At 57.6% G+C, this 26,070-nt stretch overlaps 2 protein-coding genes across 24 annotated transcripts in view; one reads left to right on the forward strand and one right to left on the reverse strand.

The window, feature by feature from the left end:
* The first annotated feature begins 1,948 nt into the window (after positions 1-1,948).
* SDCBP2 (syndecan binding protein 2) lies at positions 1,949-23,849 on the forward strand. Of its 12 annotated transcripts, XM_055138133.1 has the most exons (11): positions 1,949-2,449; positions 4,442-5,135; positions 6,672-6,975; positions 8,301-8,372; positions 9,437-9,506; positions 11,389-11,489; positions 17,615-17,764; positions 18,320-18,495; positions 18,566-18,737; positions 19,966-20,057; positions 20,441-23,849. In XM_055138133.1, exons 4-11 carry the CDS (start codon positions 8,319-8,321, stop codon positions 20,493-20,495), a joined length of 870 nt encoding a protein of 289 aa, XP_054994108.1. In that variant the 5' UTR covers positions 1,949-2,449; positions 4,442-5,135; positions 6,672-6,975; positions 8,301-8,318; the 3' UTR covers positions 20,496-23,849. The 12 variants fall into 12 exon arrangements, with proteins under 12 accessions (XP_054994108.1, XP_054994109.1, XP_054994111.1 ...); XM_055138134.1 differs by lacking the exon at positions 4,442-5,135; XM_055138136.1 differs by lacking the exons at positions 4,442-5,135; positions 6,672-6,975.
* The window catches only part of SNPH (syntaphilin), a 46,113-nt gene continuing 41,298 nt past the window's right edge, over positions 21,256-26,070 (reverse strand). For all 12 annotated transcript variants that reach the window (XM_055138129.1, XM_055138125.1, XM_055138123.1 and 9 more), the window contains one exon: positions 21,256-25,137. In XM_055138129.1, coding sequence (XP_054994104.1) covers positions 23,988-25,137 — 1,150 coding nt within the window. In that variant the 3' untranslated portion in view covers positions 21,256-23,987. The remainder of the gene's footprint in view (positions 25,138-26,070) is intronic.

Genomic DNA, 26,070 nt, shown 5'->3' on the forward strand with positions numbered 1-26,070 from the left:
TGCAGGCGCCTGTCAGGGGCTGGTCCCCTAGACCAGCCTTTCTCACAGCGGGCAATGCCACCCCACTCCGGGGGCCACTGGAACAACCCAGGACATCAGCAGTGACCTTGGCCCTAGAGGGGCGGGCAGATTGAGGAGTGATTTTTTATTATTATTATTATTATTACTATTTCTCTTTTGGACTGGAGCACAGCGGGTAGGGCGTTTGCCTTGCACGCGGCTGACCTGGGTTTGATTCCTCCTGGCTCCCTCTCAGCCCGGCAAGCTACCGAGAGTATCCCGCCCACACGGCAGAGCCTGGCAGGCTACCCGTGGCGTATTCGATATGCCAAAAACAGTAACAACAAGTCTCACAATGGAGACGTTACTGGTGCCCGCTCGAGCAAATCAATGAGCAATGGGACGATAGTGCTACCCAAAATCTCTTTTAGTATTTGAGCCACAGCTGGTGGTGCTCATGGCTGACTCCTGGTGCTGTGCTGAGGACTCCTTCCCGGTGGTGCCCGGGATCAAACTAGGCTTGGCTCCGTGCAAGGCAAGTGCCCTGAGTGGTTTTCTTTCCACAAAGGGGGTGGCGGGCCAAAGTTAGGGGGCCTGTGCCCTGGGCAAATGCAGCTCTGCCTGGGCTTGGCCTGGCACGGAAGCTGTGTGGGCAGCCTCAAGACTCACCCCACCCTGGGGTGTCATTGCTCGGGGATCCCCCACTCACGGGTTCTGGGTCTTTCCCCAGGCACCAAACTAGGAACCAAAACCAACAGGAAGTAAACTAACTTCCTTCTCTATCACTGTTTAATTCTTAGGAATAAATGAAAGAAGAGTAAATACATCAGTTTTTCTCAAAATGAAGACACGGATGTGCTGAGGGCCGGAGAGGTAGCACAATGGTTAGGGCGCTTGCCTTGCACACATCCAACCTGGATTTGATAACCTTGGCATCCCATATGGTTCCCTCACACCACCAGGAGTAATTCCTGACTGAAGAACCAGGAATAACCCCTGAACACTGCCAGATGTGACCTAGAAACAAAACATAGTGCTATGAAAAAGCCCCTTCCACTCCAGCACGGCCTCAGGGCTGCCCTTCCCAGAGACAACCAATCCAGTGGCCCCTGAAAAACAAATGGAATTTTCTCCCACTTCCAAACATTATATTCAAGGAAGTGATTAACTTCGAAACAAAACCTCGCCACCTTGGCGCAGATGTGAAAGTAAAACCCAAGCCCGCCCTTACTCCCAGGACCCAGGTTTTCAGTGTTTCATGGACTGTATTTTTGGTTTCTGGTCCACTCTCTAGCAGTGCTCAGGGACCGTGCTGTGCTGGGGAGCCAACCCAGGCCCCTCACGCCAAGCCTGTGCTCCAGCCCTCTGAGCCATCTCCCTGGCCCCATTTTTTTTTAAATTTTTTTTAGGTTTTTTTGTTTTTTGCTTTTTGGGTCACACCCGGCAATGCACAGGGGTTACTCCTGGCTCTGCACTCAGGAATTACTCCTGGTGGTGCTCAAGGGACCATATGGGATACTGGGAATCGAACCTGGGTCGGCCGCGTGCAAGTCAAACGCCCTACCTGCTGTACTATAGCTCCAGCCCCCCGGCCCGATTTTTAAAAAATGCCCAGCCGGGCAGATTCCTGTCTCAAGGAATGACAACAAAAATCAAGCTCAGAATCCCAAGAGGAGTTTTCCAAAGTATCTCCCCTGGTCTGGGGACCTTCCTCCCGGCTCCTCCTTCATGAGCTTCACGAGGACGTGTGAGCACCCACTGCCCTGACTGACTGTGCTCGGGTCAGAATTTCAAAATTCCTGCATTTTCCTGAGACGACGGTGAGACGACTGTGGCACTTGTGCCCTCCTTGTTTCTTTTCATCCTGGTTTTTGGGGCAGTGCTCAGGGCTCACTTCTGGGTCTCTGCTCAGGGATCACTCCGGGGGCGGGGGGGGGGGCGGGCTGGGGGACCATATGGGGTGCCGGGGATCAAACCCGAGCCGGCCGTGTGCAAGGCAGACAAACACCCTACCTGCTGCTGTACTATCTCTCTTGGATCCCTTGTTTGCTTTCCTGTAACACATTCCTGGAAGAGGAAAGGTGGGGTCCCGCGGCACGGCCATCTTTTAAGACTCCGAACACCCATCAAACTGCCTGTGGGGTCAGCGGGGCATCCAGCCCATCTGGTCTCCCCAAAGTCCTGCTCGGCCTCCTGTGCACTCTCCTGGCCGCACTTCCACACTCCGCCATGGCCGCGGCTCTGTGTGGGCCAGTCACCTGCTAAACAGGTCGCAGGGCCGAGGCTGGGCCTGCCCCGTGAGTCAGCTGAGCCACGGGCGCGCCCCATTCCAGGCGCAGGTGCTGGCCAGCAAGAGCAGGGCCGAGACGAGACGAAGGTCAAAACCTCCCGGGAAGGAGCAGACGCTGCAGCGGGAGGAAGAGAAGCGGCAGCGGCACCTGGCCGGCAGGTAAGAGCTGGGGGCCCGCTGGGCTGGTGGAAGGTGGGAAAGCGGACACTCTGGTCTCTCCTGCCGAGCCTGGACACTTCTGGGGATCCTCCGGTGGTGGTTCCTTTCCCAGGCCTTCACCCCGGGAGCTAGGCGTGAACTGGGCTTTCCCCTCTGCCCCCAGCCCTGAGCCGCCGACCATCTTCATCTGGACATCAGGGAGGCCGCAGGCTCCTGACAGCCCGGGATAGGGCTGGAGGAAAGGGGACCCGCACCCTGCTTTGGATGCAGGCCGGAGGAGGAGGAGGAGGAGGAGGAGGAGGAGGAGGAGGAAGAGGAAGGAGAGTGTACAGGGGTTAAGGCATTTGCCTTGCATGCAGCCAAGCCCAGTTGGAACCGTGGAACTATGGAGGGTTCCCCGAGCACTGCCAGGAGTGATTCCTGAATAGTCAGGAGTGAACCTTGAGCACTATTGGGTATGGGCACCCTCCCCCATTCCCCCCAAAAAAGACCCTGTCCCCTCATTTACAGCCCTGGGACATCCGCACAGAGGGGATAGCTGAGATGGACACTGGGGCCAGGGCATGGAACGGGGCTGGTGCTAAGGAGAGGCCGCCGCACGCTGGCCACACCCCCCTGTCCATGCAGAGGCTGCTTCTAAGCTGGCGGTTGTTCCTGCCAGGCCACAGGCAGACAGAGGCTGAGCAGTACTTGTCCCCTGAGTCCATCTCTTCTCCCATGGTGCAATCCCCAGCACTTCCAGTGCTCTCTGCTTCGGCAGCGTCCCCCCACGGCGGCTAGCCCCCGGCGGGAAGTGCTGCCACTAGTGGCTTCAAACTCACGGCAGGGAAGGTCCCTGGGTGCGCCAGACCCTGTCCCTGCTGCTCCAACCTCCTCTCCTGTAACTCCCCTAAAGCCACTGACTTCAGTCCCAGTGGACACAGCTGACGCGCACCTCAGGGACACAGCCTCACTGGACACAGCTGACATGCACCTCAGGGTCACAGTCTCACTGGACACAGCTGATATGCACCTCAGGAACACAGCTTCATTGGACACAGCTGACGTGCACCTCAGGGACACAGCCTCACTGGACACAGCTGACGTGTACCTCAAGGAGACAGTCTCACTGGATACCGCTGACATCTTCCTAAACGCTAGGTCTTACCCTTCCGGCAGGTCACAGGTCACCCCCGCCTTTCTCTCCCCTCCATCCCTATTCACCTCCCACCCTCACACAAGCAGGCACATTCACAGAAAGTACCACCACTCAAGACAAGTCTTCCCTGTATTCCCCACATAATTATGAGAACGACCTTAGGGCTTGCCCACAGTGAACGAATGAGGAATTACTAAGGATGAAGGACTATGTCAAAGGCTTTCTGGACATATCTCTTTCTTTCTTTTGGCATTTTGGACCACATGCAGTGCTGCTCAGGGCTTACCCCTGGTTCTGTGCTCAGGGATCACTCCTGGTTCAGCTCAAGGGGCCCTATGGCGTGCCAGGGATCGAACCCTGGTCAATGGCCTGAGAGGCAAATACCTTCCCTGCTGTGCTCTCTCTCTGCACTTCCCCTTCCCCTGTACATATCTTATCTTAAAAGACCTTTTCACCGCTGTCACCGTGATGCAGGCATCATTACTCATCACGCGAAGCAAACAATGATGAGCCAAAGGGATTTCCCAGGCTTGCGCTCAGTCCGAGCAGCCTGAAGCCAGTCCTGCTGCCTCCCCCGAGCACGTGCTTGGCTCTGCTGGAGCGAACAGAACAGCCTCTGCGAGGAAGGGGGTCGGGCCTGTGGCCTAGCAACGGCCCTGTTTTTTCTGACTTCCTGACTCCCCATCTCTGGGCTAATTTGGCCTCCCGGGAGCTGTTCTTACGACTCTACCCACGCTCACCTCCCGCCCACGGTCTTCTGAAGGCTAGATGAGTTGTCCGCAGGAATGAGTGGGAGCCCCAGAGTTTCAGCTCTTTGGAACAAAGCATGTTCCTAAGGCGTGTTCTCATTTCAGGTCCAAAGATGGGGGCTGTGGACAGACCCCACCCTCCCCTCGCAGCACGGCAGCGCCCAAGAGACTGAATGCTGGCTGGTCGTGGGCATGATTTTTCATGTCAAAAAGTAGAGCAGTTCGGGATGGAAATTCTGGAAAGAGCAGTGGGAGAGGAAAATTCCTCCCGGCTAGAGGGCTCTTTTCCTTTCAAAAGCTCTGATTAATTTCAGGAAGCCATTAGCACACCCACCTGAGCAAACCTTCGCTCGCTGCCAGACTGGGGGGGGGAAGGGGGTGCCTCTCAAATCCCCCCTATGTGTTCTCTCTCCCATTCCAGGCCCACAGAACTTCTTTAAATTACTCTTGAGCGTTTGCCTCACTCTGTGTCTGCTTTTTTTTTTTCCTTCCTTCAAAGAAACTGGATGTTCGGGCTGGAGTGACAGTCCAGCCGGGAGGCTACTTGCTTTGCATGGGGCTGATCCGAGTTTGATCCCTGGCATCCCGTATGGTTCCCTGAGCACTGCCAGGAGTCATTCCTGAGAGCAGCACCTGATGATTCCTGAACATAGCCGGGTGCAGCCCCCAAAACAAACACAAAAGAAACTGAATGCCTGTAGTGTGCCAGGCATGGGGCTCAGCACGGAGGACTCAGAAATCCTTGATACCCTGCCGAGAGAGGGAGGCAGCAAGCAGATAGAATACTGGAACCAACGAGGTACTGCAGGGCTGCTCACAGTCAACAATACTGGAATGGTGTTGAGGTGAATGAGATTCTGTGGTCTAAGGAGGGGAGATCTACCTAACTGCATGTGTGTGGGCTGGGGAGGATTGGAGAGTTTAGGATAGAAGAGGAATTCGACAGCGGAAGGAGTAAATGACATTCAAGACGGGACAGCTCCATGCTGTGAACTCTCGGGGGGAGCTTTGAAGAACACTAATAGTCTGGAATGAAATGCAGGATGAATGGAGGAAGCATCAGGAGGTGAGATTGGAGATGGGACCAAGAGTCAGGTGGTGAAGATTTGAACCCATGACCTAAGAGCTTGGCATGGTCTAAGCTTCAAGGGGGAGAGGCAGTGCTGCAGCTAAGTCCCAGATTTCTGTCTCGGACCATGGGGAGTCGTGGGACTGTAGATCTCACCGGTGGGGGTGGAGCCCTGGTGGGTGACCAAAACCGGGGGTGGGTGGGAATTGAATTTAATCTAAATGAAGCCCACCCCTCCAGCCCGGGTCTCCTTCCTCTCCCTCCGGGAGGTCTTCCTGTTGCCCTAGCTTTTTGTCCTGCATCCACAGACCCTTCTACCTTCCCCTGAAGATGCAGAGATTCGGGAACAGAATGACAGGCTGGCAGGTCAAGGTCTCGCACGTGACCAACCCGGGCTTGATCCCGGGCACCACACAGCGTCCCCTTGGTCCCGCGAAGAGTGACCCCCTGAGCATCACCGGGTGTGTCCCCCACACGAAAAAGGCCAAACGGTTCGGCCTTGCGATAGGAAGTCGTGACCCGCTGGGGCTCCCAGCCAGGCCCGGGTGAGCGCTGGGTGGGGCGGTGCCTTCCCAACCAGCGGGACCGAAGCCCCTTCGGACCCCCAGGAGGCCGCTTTCCGACCCACCGGGCAGCCGGGCGGCCGGGCGGCCTCAGGCCCTCCCAGCTGCCTAAACCCGGAACCTCACTAATCTCACTATCTCCCTCCTTCCGAGGCCGTTTAAGTGTCCCTGGGGGCTCCGGGGCGTGGGGAGGCCACGTGTGCGGCTCGCAGCCGAGTTTGCCCCCCTGTTCCTCTCCGGCGCAGGAAAACAGGCAACGCGAAGCCTGACCCCGCGTTCCCATCCCTGAGCTCAGAAGCTCTAACAGAGCTTTTATTTTATTTCTGGGGAGGGGATGGGAGGATGCTGGCGCCGGTTAGGGGTGCCTGGCGGAAAGCCGGCGCGGCTCCAGGCCCCCGGCACGACCCACGCCGCATGGGGGCCGCCATCTTCCCCTCCCAGCGGAGCATCCTGGGAACGACCCGGAGCCCCGCGCATGCGCTCTGCGCGCCGCAGCGCACCCTAGCGGGCCCGCGGGGTACCCGCGCAGATGCCGACGCCCCGAGAGACCCGCGGACACGTGACTTCCAGCTGGGTTCGGTGGGCGGTCGGGGGCGCCGTGCAAAAGCTCCGTAACAGAGGGGAATGGCAGACTGGGAAACTGAGGTTTGGGATGAAGAACGGGCCCGGGGACCCACGCGACTTGCCTCCGTGCCCCGTGCAGGGAATTGCAGCTCCCCGGCAGCGGTTCCAGCGGGGAGCGGCTGTGTCGTAAAGCAGTGAAAGCGTTTTTGATCAAAGAAGATGCATCTGGCCTTGTAAAAGCACGGGCTGGATTGTTGCCACTCGCGCCTGCTGTTGTGCCGAGCTTAAAAGAGAACATTTGGGTCTAGTGCGAGACGACAGGAGCGGCTCTCTGCCAGCAGCTCGCACTGGGCACCCGGAGTCGGAGGCTGCTCGGGGACCTGGGCGTGGAGTCTCGGAGGACGCATCGCGCGTGCAGACACACCGGGTGTTCCGTGACGCAGGTGCTGAGAAGGGCGGACAGCGATTTTCCAAACACCGAACAAAACAAAGTGGGACTTCCCCTTTCAACCCGTGAGGGGGGTGGAGGGTTGGGCCACACCGGCTCTGCTCTGGGGCTGTGCTCAGGAGTGACCCCAGGCGGTGCTCCCGGCATTTTCCCTGGGATTGGTCATGTACGTGCAAGACACCCTGTACTCAAGCCCGAGATGCATTTCCGAATATTACATTGTATATTAAAATGGGAAATAATCCACCGGATTTTTATTTAAAAAAACCAGGATATAGGGCCAGAGTGGTAGTACTATTGGTAGGTTCCTTGCCTTCCACGCAGCAGACGTGGGGTCCATCCCTGGTACCTGGTATGGTGCCCAGAGCTCTGCCAGGTGTGATGCCTGAGTGCAGAAGCAGGAGTGCCCTGACCACTGCCCCGTGTGGGCCCCAAAGAATAACAACAACAACAACAACAGCAGTAATAAAAATAGGAAGTAAACAGGTTGCCTGCTCACACAAACTTGGTAGTACATTAGAAAGCACACAGGTCAGAAGTCAGCTTGCTTTTTATTTATTTTATTTTTTAAGTTGTGGGGTCACACCACATGGTGATACTCAGGGGTGAATCCTGGCTCTGTGCTCAGGAATCACTTCTGGTGAGCTTGGGGGATCACATGGGGTGCTGGGATCAAACCCAGGTGGGCCTTGTGCAAGGCAAGCATCCCACCCCACTGTACTATGGCTCGGGCCCCTCATTCAACTGTTTATAAAGAAAACTTGATTTGAATTGAAAACATCACTCATGTATGCTGGGGCAATGACTGGCAACAGAAGCAGTAAAAGTCACTGACACCCAGGGCCAAAGGTGGGGCATCTCCCAGGGCTTGTGCAAAGCAACCGCACAACCACAGACGTGGCGTTCAATCTGAGCTTTGAAAGCTCCTGGCCCGGAGGAAGAAGGTATGTGAGCAGAGCGGCCAGCGAGCCCCTCACAGGCCAGAGACCCTGACCCGGTCACGGGCGGTGAATGAGGGAGAGGGAGTGGCTGCTGGCAGGGGGCCAGCTCCTTATCCCGAGCTGCGAAGAGGCCGGGGAATTCCTGCCCTCAGTCCAAAAGGGACGTGGGTGGGGCCCAGAGAAGGTGGTAATCAGGCCAGGGCCGGGCACAGAGGAAAGGTGGACAAGGTCTCGACGCAGACCTGCAGTGTGTGGGCCCGGAGGAAGGACGGGATGTAGGGGGGCTCTAGCACCTTTCTGCAGCCTTTCTCCGTGGACAGCAGGTGACCCCTCTGCTTCCTTTTGGCACTCACCCCTCCTCACCCCCTGTGCCCCTCAGGCGTCCCGAGGAGCAGCCATGGCTGTGTTGTACCCGTCTCTGGAGGATCTGAAGGTGGACCAGGCCATCCAGGTAAGCCTCCAGGCTGGGGGAACCAAGGGAGCCCAGCCTTGAAAGGAGCTGGGGGTGGGTTGCCCCATTGTAACCCATCCCCCTGCCTGTGGACAAGGTACCCAGAGACCAAGGCAACGGGGCGGAGAAAGCCAGGCCATCACATCCAGGCCCGCTCTGCCCCAGGGCTTGCTCCTTCTGGGGACTGAGAGTCCCCACGGGGTAGGTCGGTTTGCAGAGTGAACCCCTGGGCCCGGGGCTCGGCCTGCTCGGCCCCCTAAGCCCCCTTTCTGCTTCCACCCACCAGTAGCCTCAGTGGGCTCTGAGAATTTAAGACTTTATCCAACTGAGGACTTGGTTGTGGGGTTACGAGTTCGTGTGCTGCCTCTCTCGATTATGAAATCGGCTATAACATTCGGTGGGCTATGGCCTATGGAAACACTTCCCCGCGAGATTCATGGGGACATCATGGGGCTGGAGCGATGGTACAGCAGGGAGGGCGTTTGCCTTGTACACGGGCAACCCAGATTCAATCCCTGGCACCCCAGATGGTCTCCCGAGCACCCCCAGGAGTAATTCCTGAGTGCAGAGCCAGGAGTAACCCCTGAGCATAGTCGGATGTGGCACCAAAAAAAAAAGTATGGACATTAAACTGGAGAGACAGTCAGGGGTAAGGCTCCTGCCTTGCATGAGGTCTGATTCCCCGCACCGCATAGGGCTCCCCCTGGCACCACCGAGGGTTACTCCTGAGCACTGCTGGGTGTGGCCCAGAGCCTCTGCCTTCCCTACAAAGAAATACGGACATTTGCAGAGGCCACATTTATTTATTTTTAATGAATTAAATTTAATTATTATTATAAAGGTAATAAGAGTTCACAACAGTGTGAACGTTTTTGCTTGAGGTGTACAAAGTTACTCCACCACCAAAACGCCCAACCCCCTCCACCACAGTCTCTGCTAGAGGTCACATGTAAGTATGACCTGGGAGGCTCGTGGACAGCTCCCATTTAGGCCCACCCCCCACCTCCGGGACCCCCAGGCTCCGAGGGTCCCATGGTCCTGACCTTCATGCCCGTCTTTCCCAGGCCCAGGCCAGAGCCACGCCCTCGATTCCCGCCCCGCTGGTACAGGGGGCAGCTGCTTCCCAGCCTCCAGGTGAGTAGGGGGTGGGGTGCTCCGGCAGGGGCCCTGGACCCCGGGGCCACATGGAAGCAACTCCCATCCCACTTCCAGCCGCAGCCTGGCTGATTTGCTGGGGTCCTCTCGTCCCCAGGCCCAAGCTGTCCCCCTCCTTCTCTGCCTAATCCCCGCGCCCGTCCAGTACCACACAGAGGGTGCCTCTGGCCACCTGCAGCTGTGATGTCAGTGGCGGGCGCTGGTCCACATCCGTGTGCCAATCCCTCTTGGAAGACCCCAGCTCCCGTGCCCCCAGGATCAGAGTGTCACGACCCCCTGCCAGGCTCCCTGCGGGGCTGGGAGTGGGGGACAGCTGAGGAGCGTCAGGGAGCTCCTCCCACAGGAAGAAGGGCCCGGGTCCTGCGGGTCTGGTGAAGGTGGTGGCGGGCGAGGTCTCTCCTCCTGGCCTTTCTCCCCTGTGCCCTCACAAGGCGGGGAGTGGGGTGCAGGGAGACGGCGTGCATTCCGTGTCTCTCCCGTGAGGATGCTGACTCTGTGAGCCCAGAGCCCCACCCGAGGGTCTCCTGTCACCTGAATGACCTTCTCAGAGGCCTTCCCTCCAAGTTCATGGGATCGAGGGTTTCACTAATTTGGTTGTTTTTCATGGTGGCCACACCCAGCAATGCCCAGGGGTCTCTCCTGGCGGTGCTCAATGGGACCCTATGGGATGCTGGGAATCGAACCCCGGGTTGGCCGCATATAAGGCTAGTGCCCTCCCCGCTGTATCTTCCGAAATTGGTGAAGGCTGGGGCCAGAAGGATAGTACAGCGGGGAGGGCGCTCTGGCCCCAGGCTTCACCAATTTCGGGAGAATGTGAACATTTAGTCCATGAACCCCTCTCCCCGCCAGTCAGCCTTATAGGGCCTTAGATGATGGTCTCTTGGGAGGCTCCCAGTTGCGGGGCTGGGTTGGGGGTTCAGACCCTGAGGACACAGCCTGTTTCCTGCCCCTGTCTCAGGGCTGCCTTGTGCCTGCTGACGTGTGTGTGACGTGTGTGTGTGTATGTGTGTGTGTGTGTGTGTGTGTGTGGCGGGGGTCACACACATTCCACTCTACCCTTTGAGACCCAGAGACACTGAGCTGAGTGACCACCGGCCATCCTAACTTGGGCTGTCTTTGAGGACCCCCAACATGGCCTTAGAGGGGAGTCTTGACGCAGGCCCCAGGGGAGAAAACCATTCTCTGTCCTTGCCACTGTGTTTCCGTTTCCCAGTCCTGGGGCGAAGGCTTCGGGGAGAGCACAGACTCCATGGGCTGGGTGGCTAGCGTGTCCCCCGTAGTCTCAGCTGAACCCCAGAGTGTGTGTGTGTGGGGCTCGGTATCCCCCGCAGGCTCTGGAGAAAGGCAGCCCCTTACCTGGGACTCAGACCTTTTCCTTTCTCTTGGGGCGTCCCAGGTGCTGCTCAGGCCAGGGTGCCCGACACAGAGAAGGGGTCAAGAAGGGCCGACGCAGACGGGCCCGAAGCCCAGGAGTTCCCTCCTGGTGGCACTTGGCTCACCAGTGTGGGCCTGGCGGGGCCGGGGCCAGCAGGGTGCAGTGTGGGGGCCCGGAGGCGCCAGGATCAGGGCACGCCACCCGGTGACTGACTCTGCGGCCAGCCCTCTCCTCTGCTCACTTAGGAGTGCTGACAGGCTCAGACACCCGGGCGTCTCCGCGGCCCCCCACCTTCTAAGGCGAGGGCCCACCTCAGCCGCGAGGGCTGCTGGGGGAGAAGCGTGGCTCTCTCGGGGCCGTGCTGCGTTCCTGGCAATACACGGACACACTCCCGGTCCCTCACAGAAAGGAGCCAACGCCTGAGACCCGGAGGGTATGGCCGAGCCCCCCAGTAACATTCGCCTCCTCTTCCCTCGCTCCCTTCAGTTCTCTACCCAAACCTGGCAGAACTGGAAAGTTATATGGGTCTTTCCCTGTCCAGCCAAGAAGTCCAGCAGAACCTGCCGCCGATGCCAGACGATGCCAGTGTACGTATTGGTCTCTCGTCCCGACAGCTCACGGATTGTTCTGGTCCTCCTCCGTCTTGGTCGGTCGGTTTCAGCAGACTTGGGTCATTTCTTTCCTGGGCATCTCCATGGCTGTTTCTTGCTGATGTTTTTCACTTTGGTGCAGATTTCCTTTCCTCCCTCCCTCCCTCCCTCCCTCCTTCCCTCCCTCCCTCCCTCCCTCCCTCTCTCTCTCCCTCCCTCCCTCCCTTCCTCCATCCCTCTCTGCCTCTCTCTCTCCCTCCCTCCTTCCCTTCCTCCATCCCTCTCTGCCTCTCTCTCTCCCTCCCTCCCTCCCTTCCTCCATCCCTCTCTGCCTCCCTCCCTCCCTTCCTCTCTCTCTCCCTCCCTCCCTCCCTCCCTCCCTCCCTCTCTTCCTCCCTTCCTCCTTTCCTGGGTCCAGCCTGGGTCTCTTGGATACACAGCATGTTCTGCAGCCCTCCGAACCATCTCCCTGCCTCTGACTTTTTTCTTCTGCAAATTCCATTAAATATGGGGTGGGGGTCACAGTTTTCCCCTGGGCTTTGAGGTTGAAGTCTCACTGCCTGTCCTTTGACCTTTAGCTGCCTGGCAATGCAGGATGTGAGACCAAGCCTGAGCTGTGGCTGTTTGTCACCCGTCTCAGGTCCCCACATGACACAGCAGTGCTTCCTGCCCTCCATACTTTGGGGAGCGAAATAAACCTCTCACCAAGCACTCACACATGGGCCATGTGCCCCCCTCAGGCCCCTTCTGGGGGGGCCCTCTGTGTGCATCTGTCAGCGTCCTGGTCTCTAGCCTCTCTCCCTGGGCAGAGATTGCAAAGGGTAGCTGTCGACCTTGCCAAGACAGCAAAGAGGATTCTGCGAGCGTGTCATGGGTGATGTCCTGGGCTGTTTCTCCAGAGCCATCCCCTGGATAGTCAGGTCGTGAGACCCAAACATGAAGCCAAGAAGGTGCTGCTGTAATTCAGTTTCAACACTGTTTATAAAATGATTTATAGATTGGTTAAATCTATTGATAGAAGAGCCAGAGAGATAGTACAGCAGGTAGGGTGTTTGCCTTGCACACAGCCGACCTGGGTTCGATCCTCGGCATTCCATATGGTCCCCCAAGCACCCACCAGGAGTAATTCCTGAGTACAAAGCCAGGAGTAACCCCTGAGCATCACTGGGTGTGCCCCCAAAAGAAAAAAAAATCTATTGATAGAATTCCTCTTTGCGCCAAAAAGGGCATCAGTGCATTTAGTCTATGGGGCTGGAGCGATTATACAGAAGGTACTGCATTTGCCTTGCACACGGCTGACCCAGGTTGGATCCCTGGCATCCCATACGGTTCCCTGAGCAGCACCAGGAGTGATCCCTGAGCACAGAGCCAGGAGTAAGTCCCAAGCACCACTGGGTATGTCTCCAAAACAAACAGACAAAACCAAATAAATGAACAAAAGCCCCAACCAAAACATGCGATCGAGTCCTTTAGATTCTCTCCCTGGTGCTGGCTTGGTTTTTAAAGCCAGGTTTCAGAGTTCTTTATTTGAGAGCTCTTTGTGGGTGATGGGCTGGAGCGATAGCACAGTGGGTCGGGCTTTTGCCTGGCACGAGGCTGACCTGGGTTTGATTCTTCTGCTCTCGGAGAGCCCGGCCACCCACACAGCAGCACCTGGAAAGCTACCCGTGGCATATTCGATATGCCAAAAACAGTAACAACAAGTCTCACATTGGAGATGTTACTGGTGCCCACTTTAGCAAACCGATGAGCAATGGGATGACAGTGATACGGTGATACAGTGATTTGTGGGTGATGTTTTTGCCAATATCTCGTACCAGTATTAAGGAAAGTTTTACACTTTGGTGAGACCCATTGGTTAGTGTTTCTCTTTTCTGGCACATACTTAGTTGTTTTTTTTTAATTTTTTCTTTTCTTTTAATTTTAAAAAATTTTATTGAATCACCATGAGATAGTTACAAGCTTTCATGTTTGGGTTACAATCTCACAATGATCAAACACCCATCCCTCCACCAGTGCACGTTCCCCACCACCAATATCCTGAGTATACCGCCCCCTTTCCTACCTTCCCCCTGCCTCCATGGCAGAAAATATTCCCTATACTCTCTCTCTACTTTTGGGCATTATGGCTTGCAACACAGACATTGAGAGGTCATTATGTTTGGTCCATTGTCTATTTTAGGCATGCATCTCCCATCCCAACTGGTTCCTCCAGCCATCTTTTTCTTAGTGATCCCTTCTCTATTCCATCTGCCTTCTCCCCTCCGCTCATGAAGCAATCTTCCAGCTATGGAGCAATCCCCCTGGCCCTTGTATCTACTGTCCTTGGGTGTCAACCTCATGTGATGTTATTTTATCCTCCACAAATGAGTGCAGTCCCTTTATGTCTGTCCCTCTCTTTCTGACTCATTTCACTTAGCATGATATTCTCCATGTCTATTTATAAGCAAATTTCATGACTTCATCTCTCCTAACAGCTGCATAGTATTCCATTGTGTAGATGTACCAAAGTTTCTTTAACTAGTTGTCTGTTTTAGGGCACTCGGGTTGTTTCCATATTTTGGCTATTGTGAACAGTGCTGCAATGAATATATAGGTACAGATGTCATTTCTACTGTGCTTTTTTGCATCCTCAGGATATATTCCCAGAAGTGGTATTGTGGGGTCATATGGAAGCTCAATTTCTAGTTTTTGAAGGACTGTCCGTATTGTTTTCCAGAAAGGCTGGACTAGTCGGCATTTCCATCAACAGTGAAGGAGCATCCCCTTTTCCCCACATCCACGCCGGCACTGGTTGCTTTTGTTCTTTTGAATGTGTGACTGGTGCATACTCTAGTATATGGCTTTCATCAAGCCCTAGGTCCTGAAGAGTTCCCCTTAATTTCTCCTAAAACGGTTGTCATTTCATGTTTACATTGAACTTTATAATCTTGTGTGAATCAATTTTTGTAAAAGGTATGAGGTGTAGGTTATAGCTTAGGTTTAGGTTCTTCCAGATTGTGGATGTTCAGCTGTTCCTCTGCCGTTTGTTGAAGAGATTCTTTAGTCTCCATTGGGTTGTTCTTGCTCTTCTATTTTTTTTTTAACCACATCATGATGCTCAGGGCTTACTCCTGCCTCTGCGCTCAGGGATCACTCCTAGAGGGGCTCAGGAGACCATAGAGAGCGCTGGAGATCAAATCTGGGTTGGCTGCATCCAAGGCAAGTGCTCTACCCACTGTGCTATACTCCAGCCCCTGTGCTTGCTCTCCGAATGGAGAGCAGGGGCCTGTTTGTGTGAGGCCGTTTCAGCATTTTCTGTCCTGACGGGGCGCTGCCGTCCATCCAGAGGGCTGCCGATACCACATTGTCTTGATTCTGTCCTTCATAATGAATCTCAGAATGCTGTAGGACGATCGCTCTCACTTGCCTCTTTGTTGTCAGAACTGCTTCATTTATTCTAGTTCTTCTGTCACTTCGCATAAAGTTTAGATTAACCTTGCTTGTATCTATAAATCATCTTGTAGAGATTTTAATAAAAAATTGACATAAGTCAGTCTATCAGTTTGGGGACAATTGACACATTGACTCTGCTTTTTCTTTTCTTTTTGATTTGTTTTTGGGCCACACCAGGCCCTGCACAGGGCTTGCTGCTGGCTCTGTGCTCAGGGGTCCCTCCTGGCAGGCTCGAGAGACCATCTGGAGTGTCGGGGATAGAACCGGGGTCAGCGGCCTACAAGGCGAGCACTGTGGGCCAGCTGTCCCATGTCTCCAGTCTCCACTCTACTTCTTAAACTGAAGAGTATAAATGATCTCTTCATTAATTTAGATTTTTTAAATGTCTTTTACCAGTGTTTTGTCATTTTTACATGTACATGTATATAAGGGCTGGAGTGATAGCACAGCGGTAGGGCGTTTGCCTTGCACGTGGTCGACCCGGGTTCGATTCCTCTGCCCCTCTCAGAGAGCTCAGCAAGCTACTGAGAGTATCCCACCCACCCGGCAGAGCCTGACAAGCTACCCGTGGCATATGCCACATGCCATATGCCAAAAACAGTAACAACAAGTCTCACACTGGAGATGTAACTGGTGCCCACCCGAGCAAATCGATGAACAAAGGGATGACAGTGACATGTATATAAAACATCTTACATGTTTTATTGTATTTGAATCTGAGTATTTCTCTCCTTTTACTTTTGAGTGATTTTAAGTAAAATTTGTTTTTATTTTGATTGTGTTTTTAAATGGACTGGAGCGATAGCACAGTGGTAGGGTGTTCGCCTTTCACGAGGCTGACCCGTGTTCGATTCCTCCGACCCTCTCGGAGAGACTGGCAAGCTACCAAGAGTATCACGCCCGCATGGCAGAGCCTGGCAAGCTACCTGTGGCGTATTGGATATGCCAAAAACAGTAACAATAAGTCTCACAATGAGAGACGTTACTGGTGCCCACTCGAACAAATCAATGAGCAGCGGGATGACAGTAACAGTGACAGTGTTTTTAAATTCTGTTACATTAATTTATTTCAATAGTATTAACAACTTAATTTTGGAGGGGGTCTTATATAATTTTGTTGTTTTTTGTTTTGTTTTGTTTTTGGCCATATCTGGCAATGCTTACTCCTGGCTGTGCTCAGGGGACCATATGGGACCTGGGGATTGAACCTGGGTTGGTCGCATGCAAGGTAAGTTACTGGCTGTACTATTGCTGTAGCCTGTTATATATATGTATTTGATATGCCAAAAACAGTAACAATAAGTCTCACAATGGATATGTTACTGGTGCCCGCTCGAGCAAATCGATGAGCAATGGGATGACAATGATACAGTGACATAAATACACACACACACACACACACACACACACACACATATGGGCTAGAACAATAGCACAGTGGGTAGGGCGCTTGCCTTGCATGCGGCCGACCCGGGTTCGATTCCTTTGTGACAATGCTCTCTCTCTCTCTCTCTCTATATATATATATAGCACCACAGTACTACAGTGCTACATATATATGTATATGTATATATATACATATACATACAGTGCTACATACATATGTATATGTATATGTATATATATACATATGTATGTAGCACTGTTGTCCCATTGTTCATGATTTTGCTTGACCAGTAATGTCTCCATTGTGAGACTTGTTGTTACTGTTTTTGGCATATCAAATATGCCACGGGTAGCTTGCCAGGCTCTGCTGTGCGGGCGGGATGCTCTTTGTAGCTTGCCAGGCTCTCTGAGAGGGACGGAGGAATCAAATCCAGGTTGGCCGCATGCAAGGCAAATGCCCTACCCACTGTGCTGTCGCTCCAGCCCCATTTTCTACATTACTTTTATTTATTTCAACAGAATTGACAACTTAATTTGGGGGGGCCTTAAATAATATTTTGTTTGTTTTGGTTTTGGAAAAAAATAGTTTGTCCTTTCCTTGGAATTTTCTAGTATACTGGCATATCATTTGTAAATACAAAATTTCCTTCTCCTTTTTCTACCTGCATGACTTTCCCTTCTTGTTTATATTTGATTTGATTTTTGGGCCACACCCAGGGATGCTCAGGGGTTACTCCTGGCTCTGCACTCAGGAGTTACTCCTGGCGGTACTCAGGGGACCATATAGGATGCCGGGGATCGAACCCTCATTGACCACACGCAAGGCCAATACCCTACCTGCTGTGCTGTCACTCTGGTCCCTATTTCCTTTTCTTATAGTTTGTGCTTCCCGTGCGTGTTTAACAGGAGTGATTCATATGAACTTCCTTGCTTTTTTCTTGGTTATTCACTTTTATTCTTTTCGTTTCATTTATTTTTCAGGTAAAAAAATCAAACTTTCTCCCCATGGCTCACTGTGAGCTAAGATTTTTTTCTCTTGGTTTTAAGTGGATACCAAAGGGGGTCTGTCTTCTCCACATCACTTTGCCTTGGGAATTGAGGGCACCTCTCCTCAGCCCCCCTTCGTTTTCCAGGTTCTTTCAGGAACTTTGGCTCGGTTGCCCCCTAGTGGCCTCAGGGAGCCATCTCTCCCCTCACTCCCAGTGGAGAAGTGTGTGGTCTTGGGATGGGCTCTGACCCGGGGAACACTCCGTCCTCCTTTCCCACCTCGGGGCTTAGCTGACCCTCTTGATTCTCTGCAGACGGCGACGGCCCGGGGCCTGATGGTTGCGCCGGTGTCGGGGAATAATTTGGGCGTGCGGCGAGCAGAGATCAAGCCCGGGGTGCGCGAGATTCACCTGTGCAAGGATGAGAGGGGCAAGACGGGGCTTCGGCTGCAGCCCATCGACCAGGTAGGGCTGGGAAGGGGCAGGCCCCCTCGGAGACCTGGGGGTCCTGGTTAGCACTGCCCGCACCCCTGGGCTGTCCAGGGCCTCCCGCCGCTAGCCCAAGCCTGCATCGCTCAACAGCCCGAGAAGGTCCGTCCCAACCCCCAAGCCTGGTTCCTGCCCTCAGGCGCTGTCCTCAGGTCCCCCAGCTGCCTCCGGGCCCCGCAGGGACCTGCCCCTGCCCCTCCTGGGCCCATGTGGCTCGGAGTCTCCCCATTGCTTGTTTTCCCCGAGGTCACAGGGCTTCCGGGCGCTGGATGTAGATAGCGGAAGTCGGGGTATCAGTTGACCCACGGCCAGCTGCAATGCAGCCGCGTTTAGGGGTGCAGCTAGGGCCGAGGTCCTGACTCACTGACTTCCCAGCCCCGGGGCCCTGGAGTGTTTGCTCCTGGGAAGAGCGGGGCGACTCCGAGCCAGGCAGGGCTGCCGTTTCTCTGTAGGGTCTGGGAGCAGCCGGAGGCCGGTCACGGTGTGGACACGGCGCGGGCAGGGCTGACCGCCGTGTCCTGCTTCCCACAGGGTCTCTTTGTGCAGCTGGTCCAGGCCAACTCGCCCGCGGCCCTGGTGGGGCTGCGCTTTGGGGACCAGATCCTGCAGATCGACGGGCACGACTGTGCCGGGTGGAGCAAGGACAAAGCCCACCGGGCCGTGAAGAAGGCGTCGGCCGAGAAGATCGTCATGGTGGTCCGCGACAGGTGAGCGGCCGGCCCCCAGGGGGTCCCCAGCCACGTCCCAGGCCCACTCACCCAGTCCCCCTCCTGCCAGGCCCTTCCAGCGGACGGTCACCACGCACAGGGACAGCACCGGCCACCTGGGCTTCGTCATCAAGAAGGGGAAGGTGTGCTCGGTGGTGAAGGGCAGCTCGGCTGCCCGCAACGGGCTCCTCACCAACCACTACCTCTGCGAGGTGAACGGGCAGAACGTCATCGGGATGAAGGTAGCGTCTCCCTGCACTCAGAATCAGGGCCTGGGCGGACCCCGGGGTGGGGAGACGTTCTGGTGTGTGGCCAGGCCCCTTCCCGCTGCCTGTGCAGTGAGGGCTGGGGACAGAGCAGAGGGACGCAGAGCCAGCATGGGCAAGTTTGAAGTGCTCGGGAGATTCTGCCCTCAGTGCTCACATGTGGAGGCTTTAGCAAGGCAGGTTCTGGCCCCAAAGGCTGGGAGGAGCAGTGGGTGGACCGGGTGTAGAGGATGCTCAGGAAAGGCTTGGATGGGGTGAGCTACTGCTGGAGGCAGTTCCCGCTCCTCTGGGCACCACAATTTGGGGGGGGGGGGAGCTGGTGCTTAGGGTTACTCCTGGGTCTGTGCTCAGAGATCATTTCCGGTGCTGCTCAGGGCACCACCGGGGGTGCGGGATTGAACCTGGGTTGGTGCATGCAAGGCTAGCGCCTACCTACTGTACTATGGCTCCACCCCTCAGCTCCTTTCTGCACCCCCAGCCCCCTTGCTGGGCACCAGGCACAAAGCCCAGAGGGGCCCCACAATCCTTAAGCCCCGGGGACAGCCATGCCCCTGAGCAGCTGCTCTCTGGGGCAGGAGTGAGGTCAGGGCACCCCACGCTGCAGCCTTTGTGGACGTGACCATGGCGGGCTCCTTCCCAGGAGGCCACGGTCCCTCTTTCCGGTGGTGGCCGTTGGCGCTTCCTGCCGGGCAGTGTCCGAGGACCGGGCTCATCCCCTCGCTGGTGCGCCTGGAGCTTTATCATCCCGCCCCAGTGCCCGTCTAGCCCCTCAGACAATCGAGGCATTGTCTTGTACTGCTTCTCCTGCTTCTGGGATGACTAAGTCAGCCCTGGTGCGAGCGAGAGCCGTGCACCAGGCCGGGGTCTCTGGGTCTCTGGATCTCAAGGGCCAGGGGCCCCTGCCCTGGCCGTTATGTCTGTGCTGGCGCCCGTTCACACACACTGTTCCAAGCCTCAGTTGCCCGTCTCCCTGCGGGCTGTAGGGTCAGCAAGGTGGAAACCGAGGCCTTCTGCTCAGGTGGGCTGAGAGCCGGGGCCAGGGGAGGGCGCTGCAGCTCCCTTGTGTGGCTCTTCCCTTGGTGCTTTGCAGCCAGGCTGGGTGCGGGGGTGGAGCCACAGCAGGGTGACCTCGCCCTCGAGCTGGGGTCAGGGCTCAAAGTCGTCCCCGGCCTTCAAGGTGACGCCTCACTTGTCTCCTCTGCAGGACAAAGAGATCACGGAGGTTTTGGCTGCCACTGGGCAGGTCGTGACCCTGACCATCATCCCCACGGTCATCTATGAGCACATGGTCAGAAGGTGAGCGTTGCCCCGCCATGTCCCTCAGTACCCGCCCCTTCACGCCCCTTCACGCCCAACCTCTGCCCATCCATGCCCCTCCATGCCCGCCCCTCCACACCCCTTCACACCTTCCCACATCCCCCCAGGCCCCTTCGTTCCCCCTTTCCTTCCACACTTCTCCACACCACTCCCTCCCCCTCATCATCTCCCATCCTCCTCCTCCACCTCCTCTTCCTTCCCCACCTCTTTCTTCTTCCTCCTCTTCCTCCTCCTCTTCTGTCATCCCCTTCATCGTCATCTTCCTTCCCTCCCTCCCTCCCCTTGCCCTTCCTTAGCAGTGGGAAGCCCGGGCAGCAGGGGCGTGGGTGTCAGCACTCAGCTCCTCTCACTCTCTCTCGCAGGCTGTCGCCCACCCTGCTGCAGCACACCATGGACCGCTCCATCCCTGACGTCTGAGCCCCCCAAGGCAGCGTGCTGGGAGCCGGGGCTGGACCCGCTGGACTCATACAGGCCGCGGGGTCCAGGCCAGAGTCAGGTCAGGCTGCGGCCACACTCTGGCCATAACCACACTCCGGCTGCAGCCACGCTCTGGCCTCAGCCACACTCTGGGTGCAGCCCCTCCCTGGCAGGAGTTTGTTGCAACCAGAAAAACAGCTCCATTTCCAAAGAACAGAAATAGATTCTCATGAGACGTTGTCCGGTCCTCCTCTCCTCCTTCACACGCGCTCACAACCCTGCATTCTTTCGAATAAGGAGAAGCCACGTGACCTTGGGCACAGAAGCCCTTCCTCAGGAGCACTGAAGGTCCTGGTCCTCGCTCCCAGGACCAGGGCTGGGGTGGCTCTGCCCGTCACTCGGGGAATCTGGAGACTGGCGGGTGGCCCGGGGGGCTGCAGGACAGTGTATATGAATGTGTGTGTGAGTGCATGTATATTTGTGTGAGTACATGTACATAATATACACATGTGAATGTGTATATGAATGTGTGTTTGTGTAAGTGTGTGAGAGTGAGTTGCTGTGTATGAGTGAGTTTATGAATGTTTGTGTGAATGTATACACAGTTGTGTATGGATGTGTGTGTGAGTCTGTTGTATGAGTGTGTGCTTGTATGTATATTTGTCTGAGTCTGTGTGGGTGAGCGAGCCTATATGTGTGTGTTTGTGTGCGTGTGAGCCACCCTCTCCTGCCCTCGGAAAGAAGACACAGCCAGAGCAGGTGTTGGTGTTTCCATGCTTTAATTCAGAGCCGAGCGCCGCGGGTACAACTCTGGCTGAACGAGAGGACGAAGGAGACAGAAGTGAAGACCCCCCCACCTCCCCTTGCCCGTGTCCCCTGAGTTCTCTGTCAAGGGGACGGTCTAAGATGAGTGCACTGTGACCTGTTTGTGGGGCCCCCCACGCCGGAGAGTGGGTGTGGGTTCTGGGGGCTTTTGCTCGAGAACCCTTCAAGGCGCTGTCACATGGACCCGCCCAGGACCAGCGGCCACTGGGAAGGGCGGTGGGTGAAAAGCTGTTTCCCCCTTGGGAGATATTTGGAATAAACTTGGCGGGAGCCCGGCGTGCCCCTCTCCACCTCATTCCTGCCGCAGCCTGGAGCGAGGCGTGGAGGTCGGCCGAGGCTGGGCCGCGGAGGACAGGCTCCCCAGGCTGCCGGCCGCGGGCAGCGGATGTCCAGAAGGCGGCTCCCGGGAACGGGGATCCTTTGGAGCCCATCAGCTTGGGGCCCAAGGCGGGGGAGGGGGCAGGCCCCAAGGTCCCCGTTCCTGAAGCTGAGGGCAGGCCGGCGAGGTCCCCGCCGGCAGGAGGAGGTCCGAGGCAGGCGGGCGAGGGCGCTTTGGAGGCAGAGCAGTAGCCGGGGACCTGGGGCCGGGCCTGGCCTCCAGCCCCTGAGTGTGGGCCCTGCAGTGGCGGGGCTGGAGCCTGAGCCAGCAGGCGCTGTGCCCCCACACGGGGCGGCCGGGCCAGGCTGCACCTTTTGCATAGATGCGGAAAGGGGAACACTCACAGACACACACAGACTCACGCAGACACAGACGCACACAGGAGCCCTGGGTCACGGGCGGAATGGGCTGGGAGCCGTCTCCACTGCTGGGGGCCCCCGGCCCGGGCACTCTGGGCAAGGGGGGCTGGGGCCCTCGCAGAGCCCCGCCTCAGGCCCTCGCCTCGCCCCCCGGCCCGCTCCAGGCCCCTGGACCGCAGCACTGATTGACTGCTCCATCCACAGTAAGGACACCAGCCACGCCACCAAGCACAGGCCACAGAAGGAAGGCCACAGAGTGAGACGCCAGCAGGACTGTGGAAGGGGGGTGGGTGGGTGGGTGGGTGTCACATGGCTTGACGACGACATTCCAGAGGTGAGAGACAGATTCCACGTGGCCAAAGAGAGCCGCACGTTTATTTCCTCGGCAAAGCTTAGTTTCTGAGTCGACACCACGCGGCCGCAGGAGCACCCAGGACGCGGGGCCTGGCCAGGGCTGGGCACAGAGCCCCCCCCGAGGCACACCCAGGTCCCGGGGTGGGTGTGGGGGGGCGCCCAGCCAGGCGGGTCTGGCCGGTGCTGGGGAGGGGAGGGGGGATGTTTTGCGCAGGATGGCTGGTGTGCGAACAGGACCAAGGCGGGGTGGCCTTGGAGGCGTGAAGCGCGAGGTGGAGAGGGCGCGTGGCTCTCCGGGGACATGCGGGTGCCCCCCACCCAGCTGAGCTGCGGGCGTGGGAAGGGCGGGGCAGCAGGGGTGGGGGGGGCGAGCAAGCGACCTCGGCAGAGAAGCACAGTCGCCTGAGGCCTGAGGAGGGAGATGCCAGAGATGGGCCAAACCTCTGGACAACAGCTGGGCACTCGGACGGGGGGGATGGCTTGGGGCTCCCAGGGTCCAGACGGGGCGTCCGTGTCGGCAGCTTGGACGGGGGCTCCCGCCAACCACGCACCCCGGACCTCTTACCCAGCTTCAGCTCAGCTCTAATCCCCGTCTCACGGCGCACCCCGCCTCCTGCGCCCGCAGACAGACAGGCCTGAGGTCGAGAAGCCCCCATCCTGGCCCGCAGGCAGCCCCCCATGGGGGCACCCCGGGATGTGGAAGCAACAAGCCCCCGTAGGGAACAGAGTGCAAAGAGAATGTCTGACCTGAAGCCCCCCCCCCCCCGCCCCGCCAGCCAGAGAAAGGTGGGGTGTGCTCTGAGGGGGGCTGGGAAGGTCTGCAAGCAAGAGCCCTGCTGAGTCCAGTCCCCGCCTTCCACCTCCCAGCCTGTCCAGCTGCCAGCCGGGCTCAGCGCCCCCAGAGAAGGAAGCGACAGGCCCCGGGTGCCCGAGATGGCCCGAGGGGGTGGAGATGGGGTGGACGGATGAGAGACAAACACGAAAGCCGCTCGCCCTCTGCCTCCTCCTGCCCTTTCCTCCAGCCTGTGGCCCAACTGTGCCGCAGGACCCCGAAGTGGGCTGCCCCAGCCGTCCCCAACCCTGCTGGAGAGCCGAAAAGCTGGGTGGGTGGCTTGTGCCTGCCTCCAGCTGAAGGGTAATACTGGCCCTGAGTCCCGGGCTGGGCAGGGGGCGGCTTGGGAGGGAAGCGGGACGTGAGGGTGGGGGCCGGGGCTCCTCCGGGCCAAGCTCCCCGGCTTAGCGGACCCACGAGCTCCGCTGGGGCAGGGCGGGCAGGGCCGGGGGCTCGCCACCCTCTTGGGGCCACATGTCCCTCCAGCGTGCCTTCCCGCCTCCGCCCTGGTCCCTCCTCTCTTGGGGCTGCCTCCCCCTCCCCCCTGTCTCCTGCCCCACTTCATGGTTACCGCCTGGAAAAAATATTAAAAAAAAAAAAAAGAACAGCTCCCAGACCCCAGACTCAAATAAAAACCCGCCTCTGCCAGCCGGGGAAGGCGGGAGAGGAAGCAGCGCCCTACAATCAGTGGTCGGGCCTGGAGCTGCCGCCAGGGGTGGGGGGGTGGCGTGGGGTGGGGCCCCTCAGAGCTGGGAGCCGCCCGGGGGCCCGAGCGAGCGGCAGCTGATCCTGCGGATGGAGTGCAAGGCCACGGTGCAGCAGCCCCGGAGAAGGGAGCTAATGTTGTAGATGGGCTGGTCCTGGCGGCGCTGCGAGCGGCACAGCCAGGCCACGGTGGGCACGGCGGGCACCACCACCGCCAGCAGATCCACGATGTAGTGGCGGCTCCAGTAGCTCCTGGGCTCCTTCTCGGCCGCGGCTGCCTCGGCTGCCTCCTCGTCGTCGGGGCACGCCACGCTCATGGACGCGCCGGGATTGGGCGAGGCGCCCAGCCGGAGCGCTGTGGGCCCCTGGGTGATGGGCTGCATCGGGTCCTCACCCACGGTCACCACCACGGTGGAGTTGGCGTCCCTGGGCCCCGGGCCGCGCGGCTCCGCCTTGGGGCCCCTGTCCCCTGCCTCGGAGGGGTCTGTGCCGCCCACCTGGGCCTTGGCCACCTTCTCCAGGAGGGCGTCCAGGTCGGGCTGGCAGGGCAGGAAGTCCGTCTGGCTGGCGCGCTCCTGCATGCAGCTGACCTGCACGCCCGCCTCCATGGCGCACAGGAGCTTCTCGTAGGCGCTGCTGGCGGGGAAGCGGGGGCCCAGGCTGAAGGAGCCGTGCAGCGAGGCCTCGTCTGGCCCGCAGTCCACGCCCGACGACACCAGGCTGCTGGCCTCCAGCCCGTCCGTGCGGCTCAGCGTGTCCTCGGTGGTGCCGAAGCCGCTGTCAGGGCCGTCCTCGGCGGGGACCCCCGGGCGGTCGCCACACACGGCCGGGTCGCTCAGCTTGGTGTAGGTGGAGCTGCGGGTGAGCGAGCGGGCGGGGGAGCCCCCGGCCGACTCCCCGGCCCCGCTGCCGTCCTCCTTGGCCGCCCCGTCCTGGGCCACCTCCATGCTGTGCAGCAGCGTCTCCAGCTTCTTGTTCTGGATGTTGATGTCCACGAAGTACTTCTGCAGCCCCTTGTCCTTGTCCAGCAGGTTGTTCTTCACCGTGTCGATGACCTGCTTGAGCTGCCGGATCTCCTTGCGCGCCTCCTTCAGGGCCAGCTGGGCCTCCACGCGGTGGCACTCCTCCTCCACCCAGTCCTCCTGCATGCGCGACAGCTGTGCCTTCAGGTCGCCGATCTCCGTGTCCCTGCAAGCACACGGGCGCCGCTCGCGGCTCACACCCATGGCCCGACCCTCCTCCCTTCTCTCTCCCTCTCCCTTTTTTTTTTCTTTTTGGGTCACACCTGGCAATACTCAGGGGTTACTCCTGTCTCTGCACTCAGGAATTACCCAGGAGGTGCTCAGGGGACCATATGGGATGCTGGGAATCAAACCCGGGTTAGCTGCGTGCAAGGCAAATGCCCTAACCACTGTGCTATCGCTCCAGCCCCTCCTTACTTCTCTTTAGTGAAGGGGACTGAGAGGGGCCCGGGCACAGGGGCAGTGAAGACGCCTCATCTGCGTGGAGAAAAACAGCAGCCACAACTGACACCAGCGTCACACCTTTTCCTAGCCGGGACCCAACACACAGGAGACCGTTGGCTTCTGAGCACGTGAAAACTTTCTGTGCACAGATGCCACTGGAACCCAAACCCCGATGCGTCTGTTTAAGGCCTGGAAGGAGAGTTCAGGTGTTGGTGAAGGTGCTCCACTGGCTTGGCTGATCCGGGTTCGATCTCTGACCATATAACATCTCTTGGTCCCTTTCAGGAGTGACCCCTGAGCAGAGCCAGCAGTTAGCCCTGAGCTCTGTTGGGTGACCTCTGACAAAAATAAAAATTTTGGGGCTGGAGCAATAGCACAGCGGGTAGGGCATTTGCCTTGCACACGACTGACCCGGGTTCGATTCCCAGCATTCCATATGGTCCCCCGAGCACCGCCAGGAGTAATTCCTGAGTGCAGAGCCAGGAGTAACCCCTGAGCATTACTGGGTGTGACCAAAAAAGCAAAAAGAAAAGTTTTGATATATTTTGGGGGTGAAGGCCACACCAGGTGGGTGGTGCTCAGGGCTTATTCCTGGCTCTGTGCTCAGGAATCACTCCTGGCAGGGCTTAGGGACTGTCTGGGGTGCCAGGGATCA

Source organism: Sorex araneus, chromosome 5 (assembly GCF_027595985.1).
Source record: "Sorex araneus isolate mSorAra2 chromosome 5, mSorAra2.pri, whole genome shotgun sequence".
Taxonomy (NCBI): Eukaryota; Metazoa; Chordata; class Mammalia; order Eulipotyphla; family Soricidae; genus Sorex; species Sorex araneus.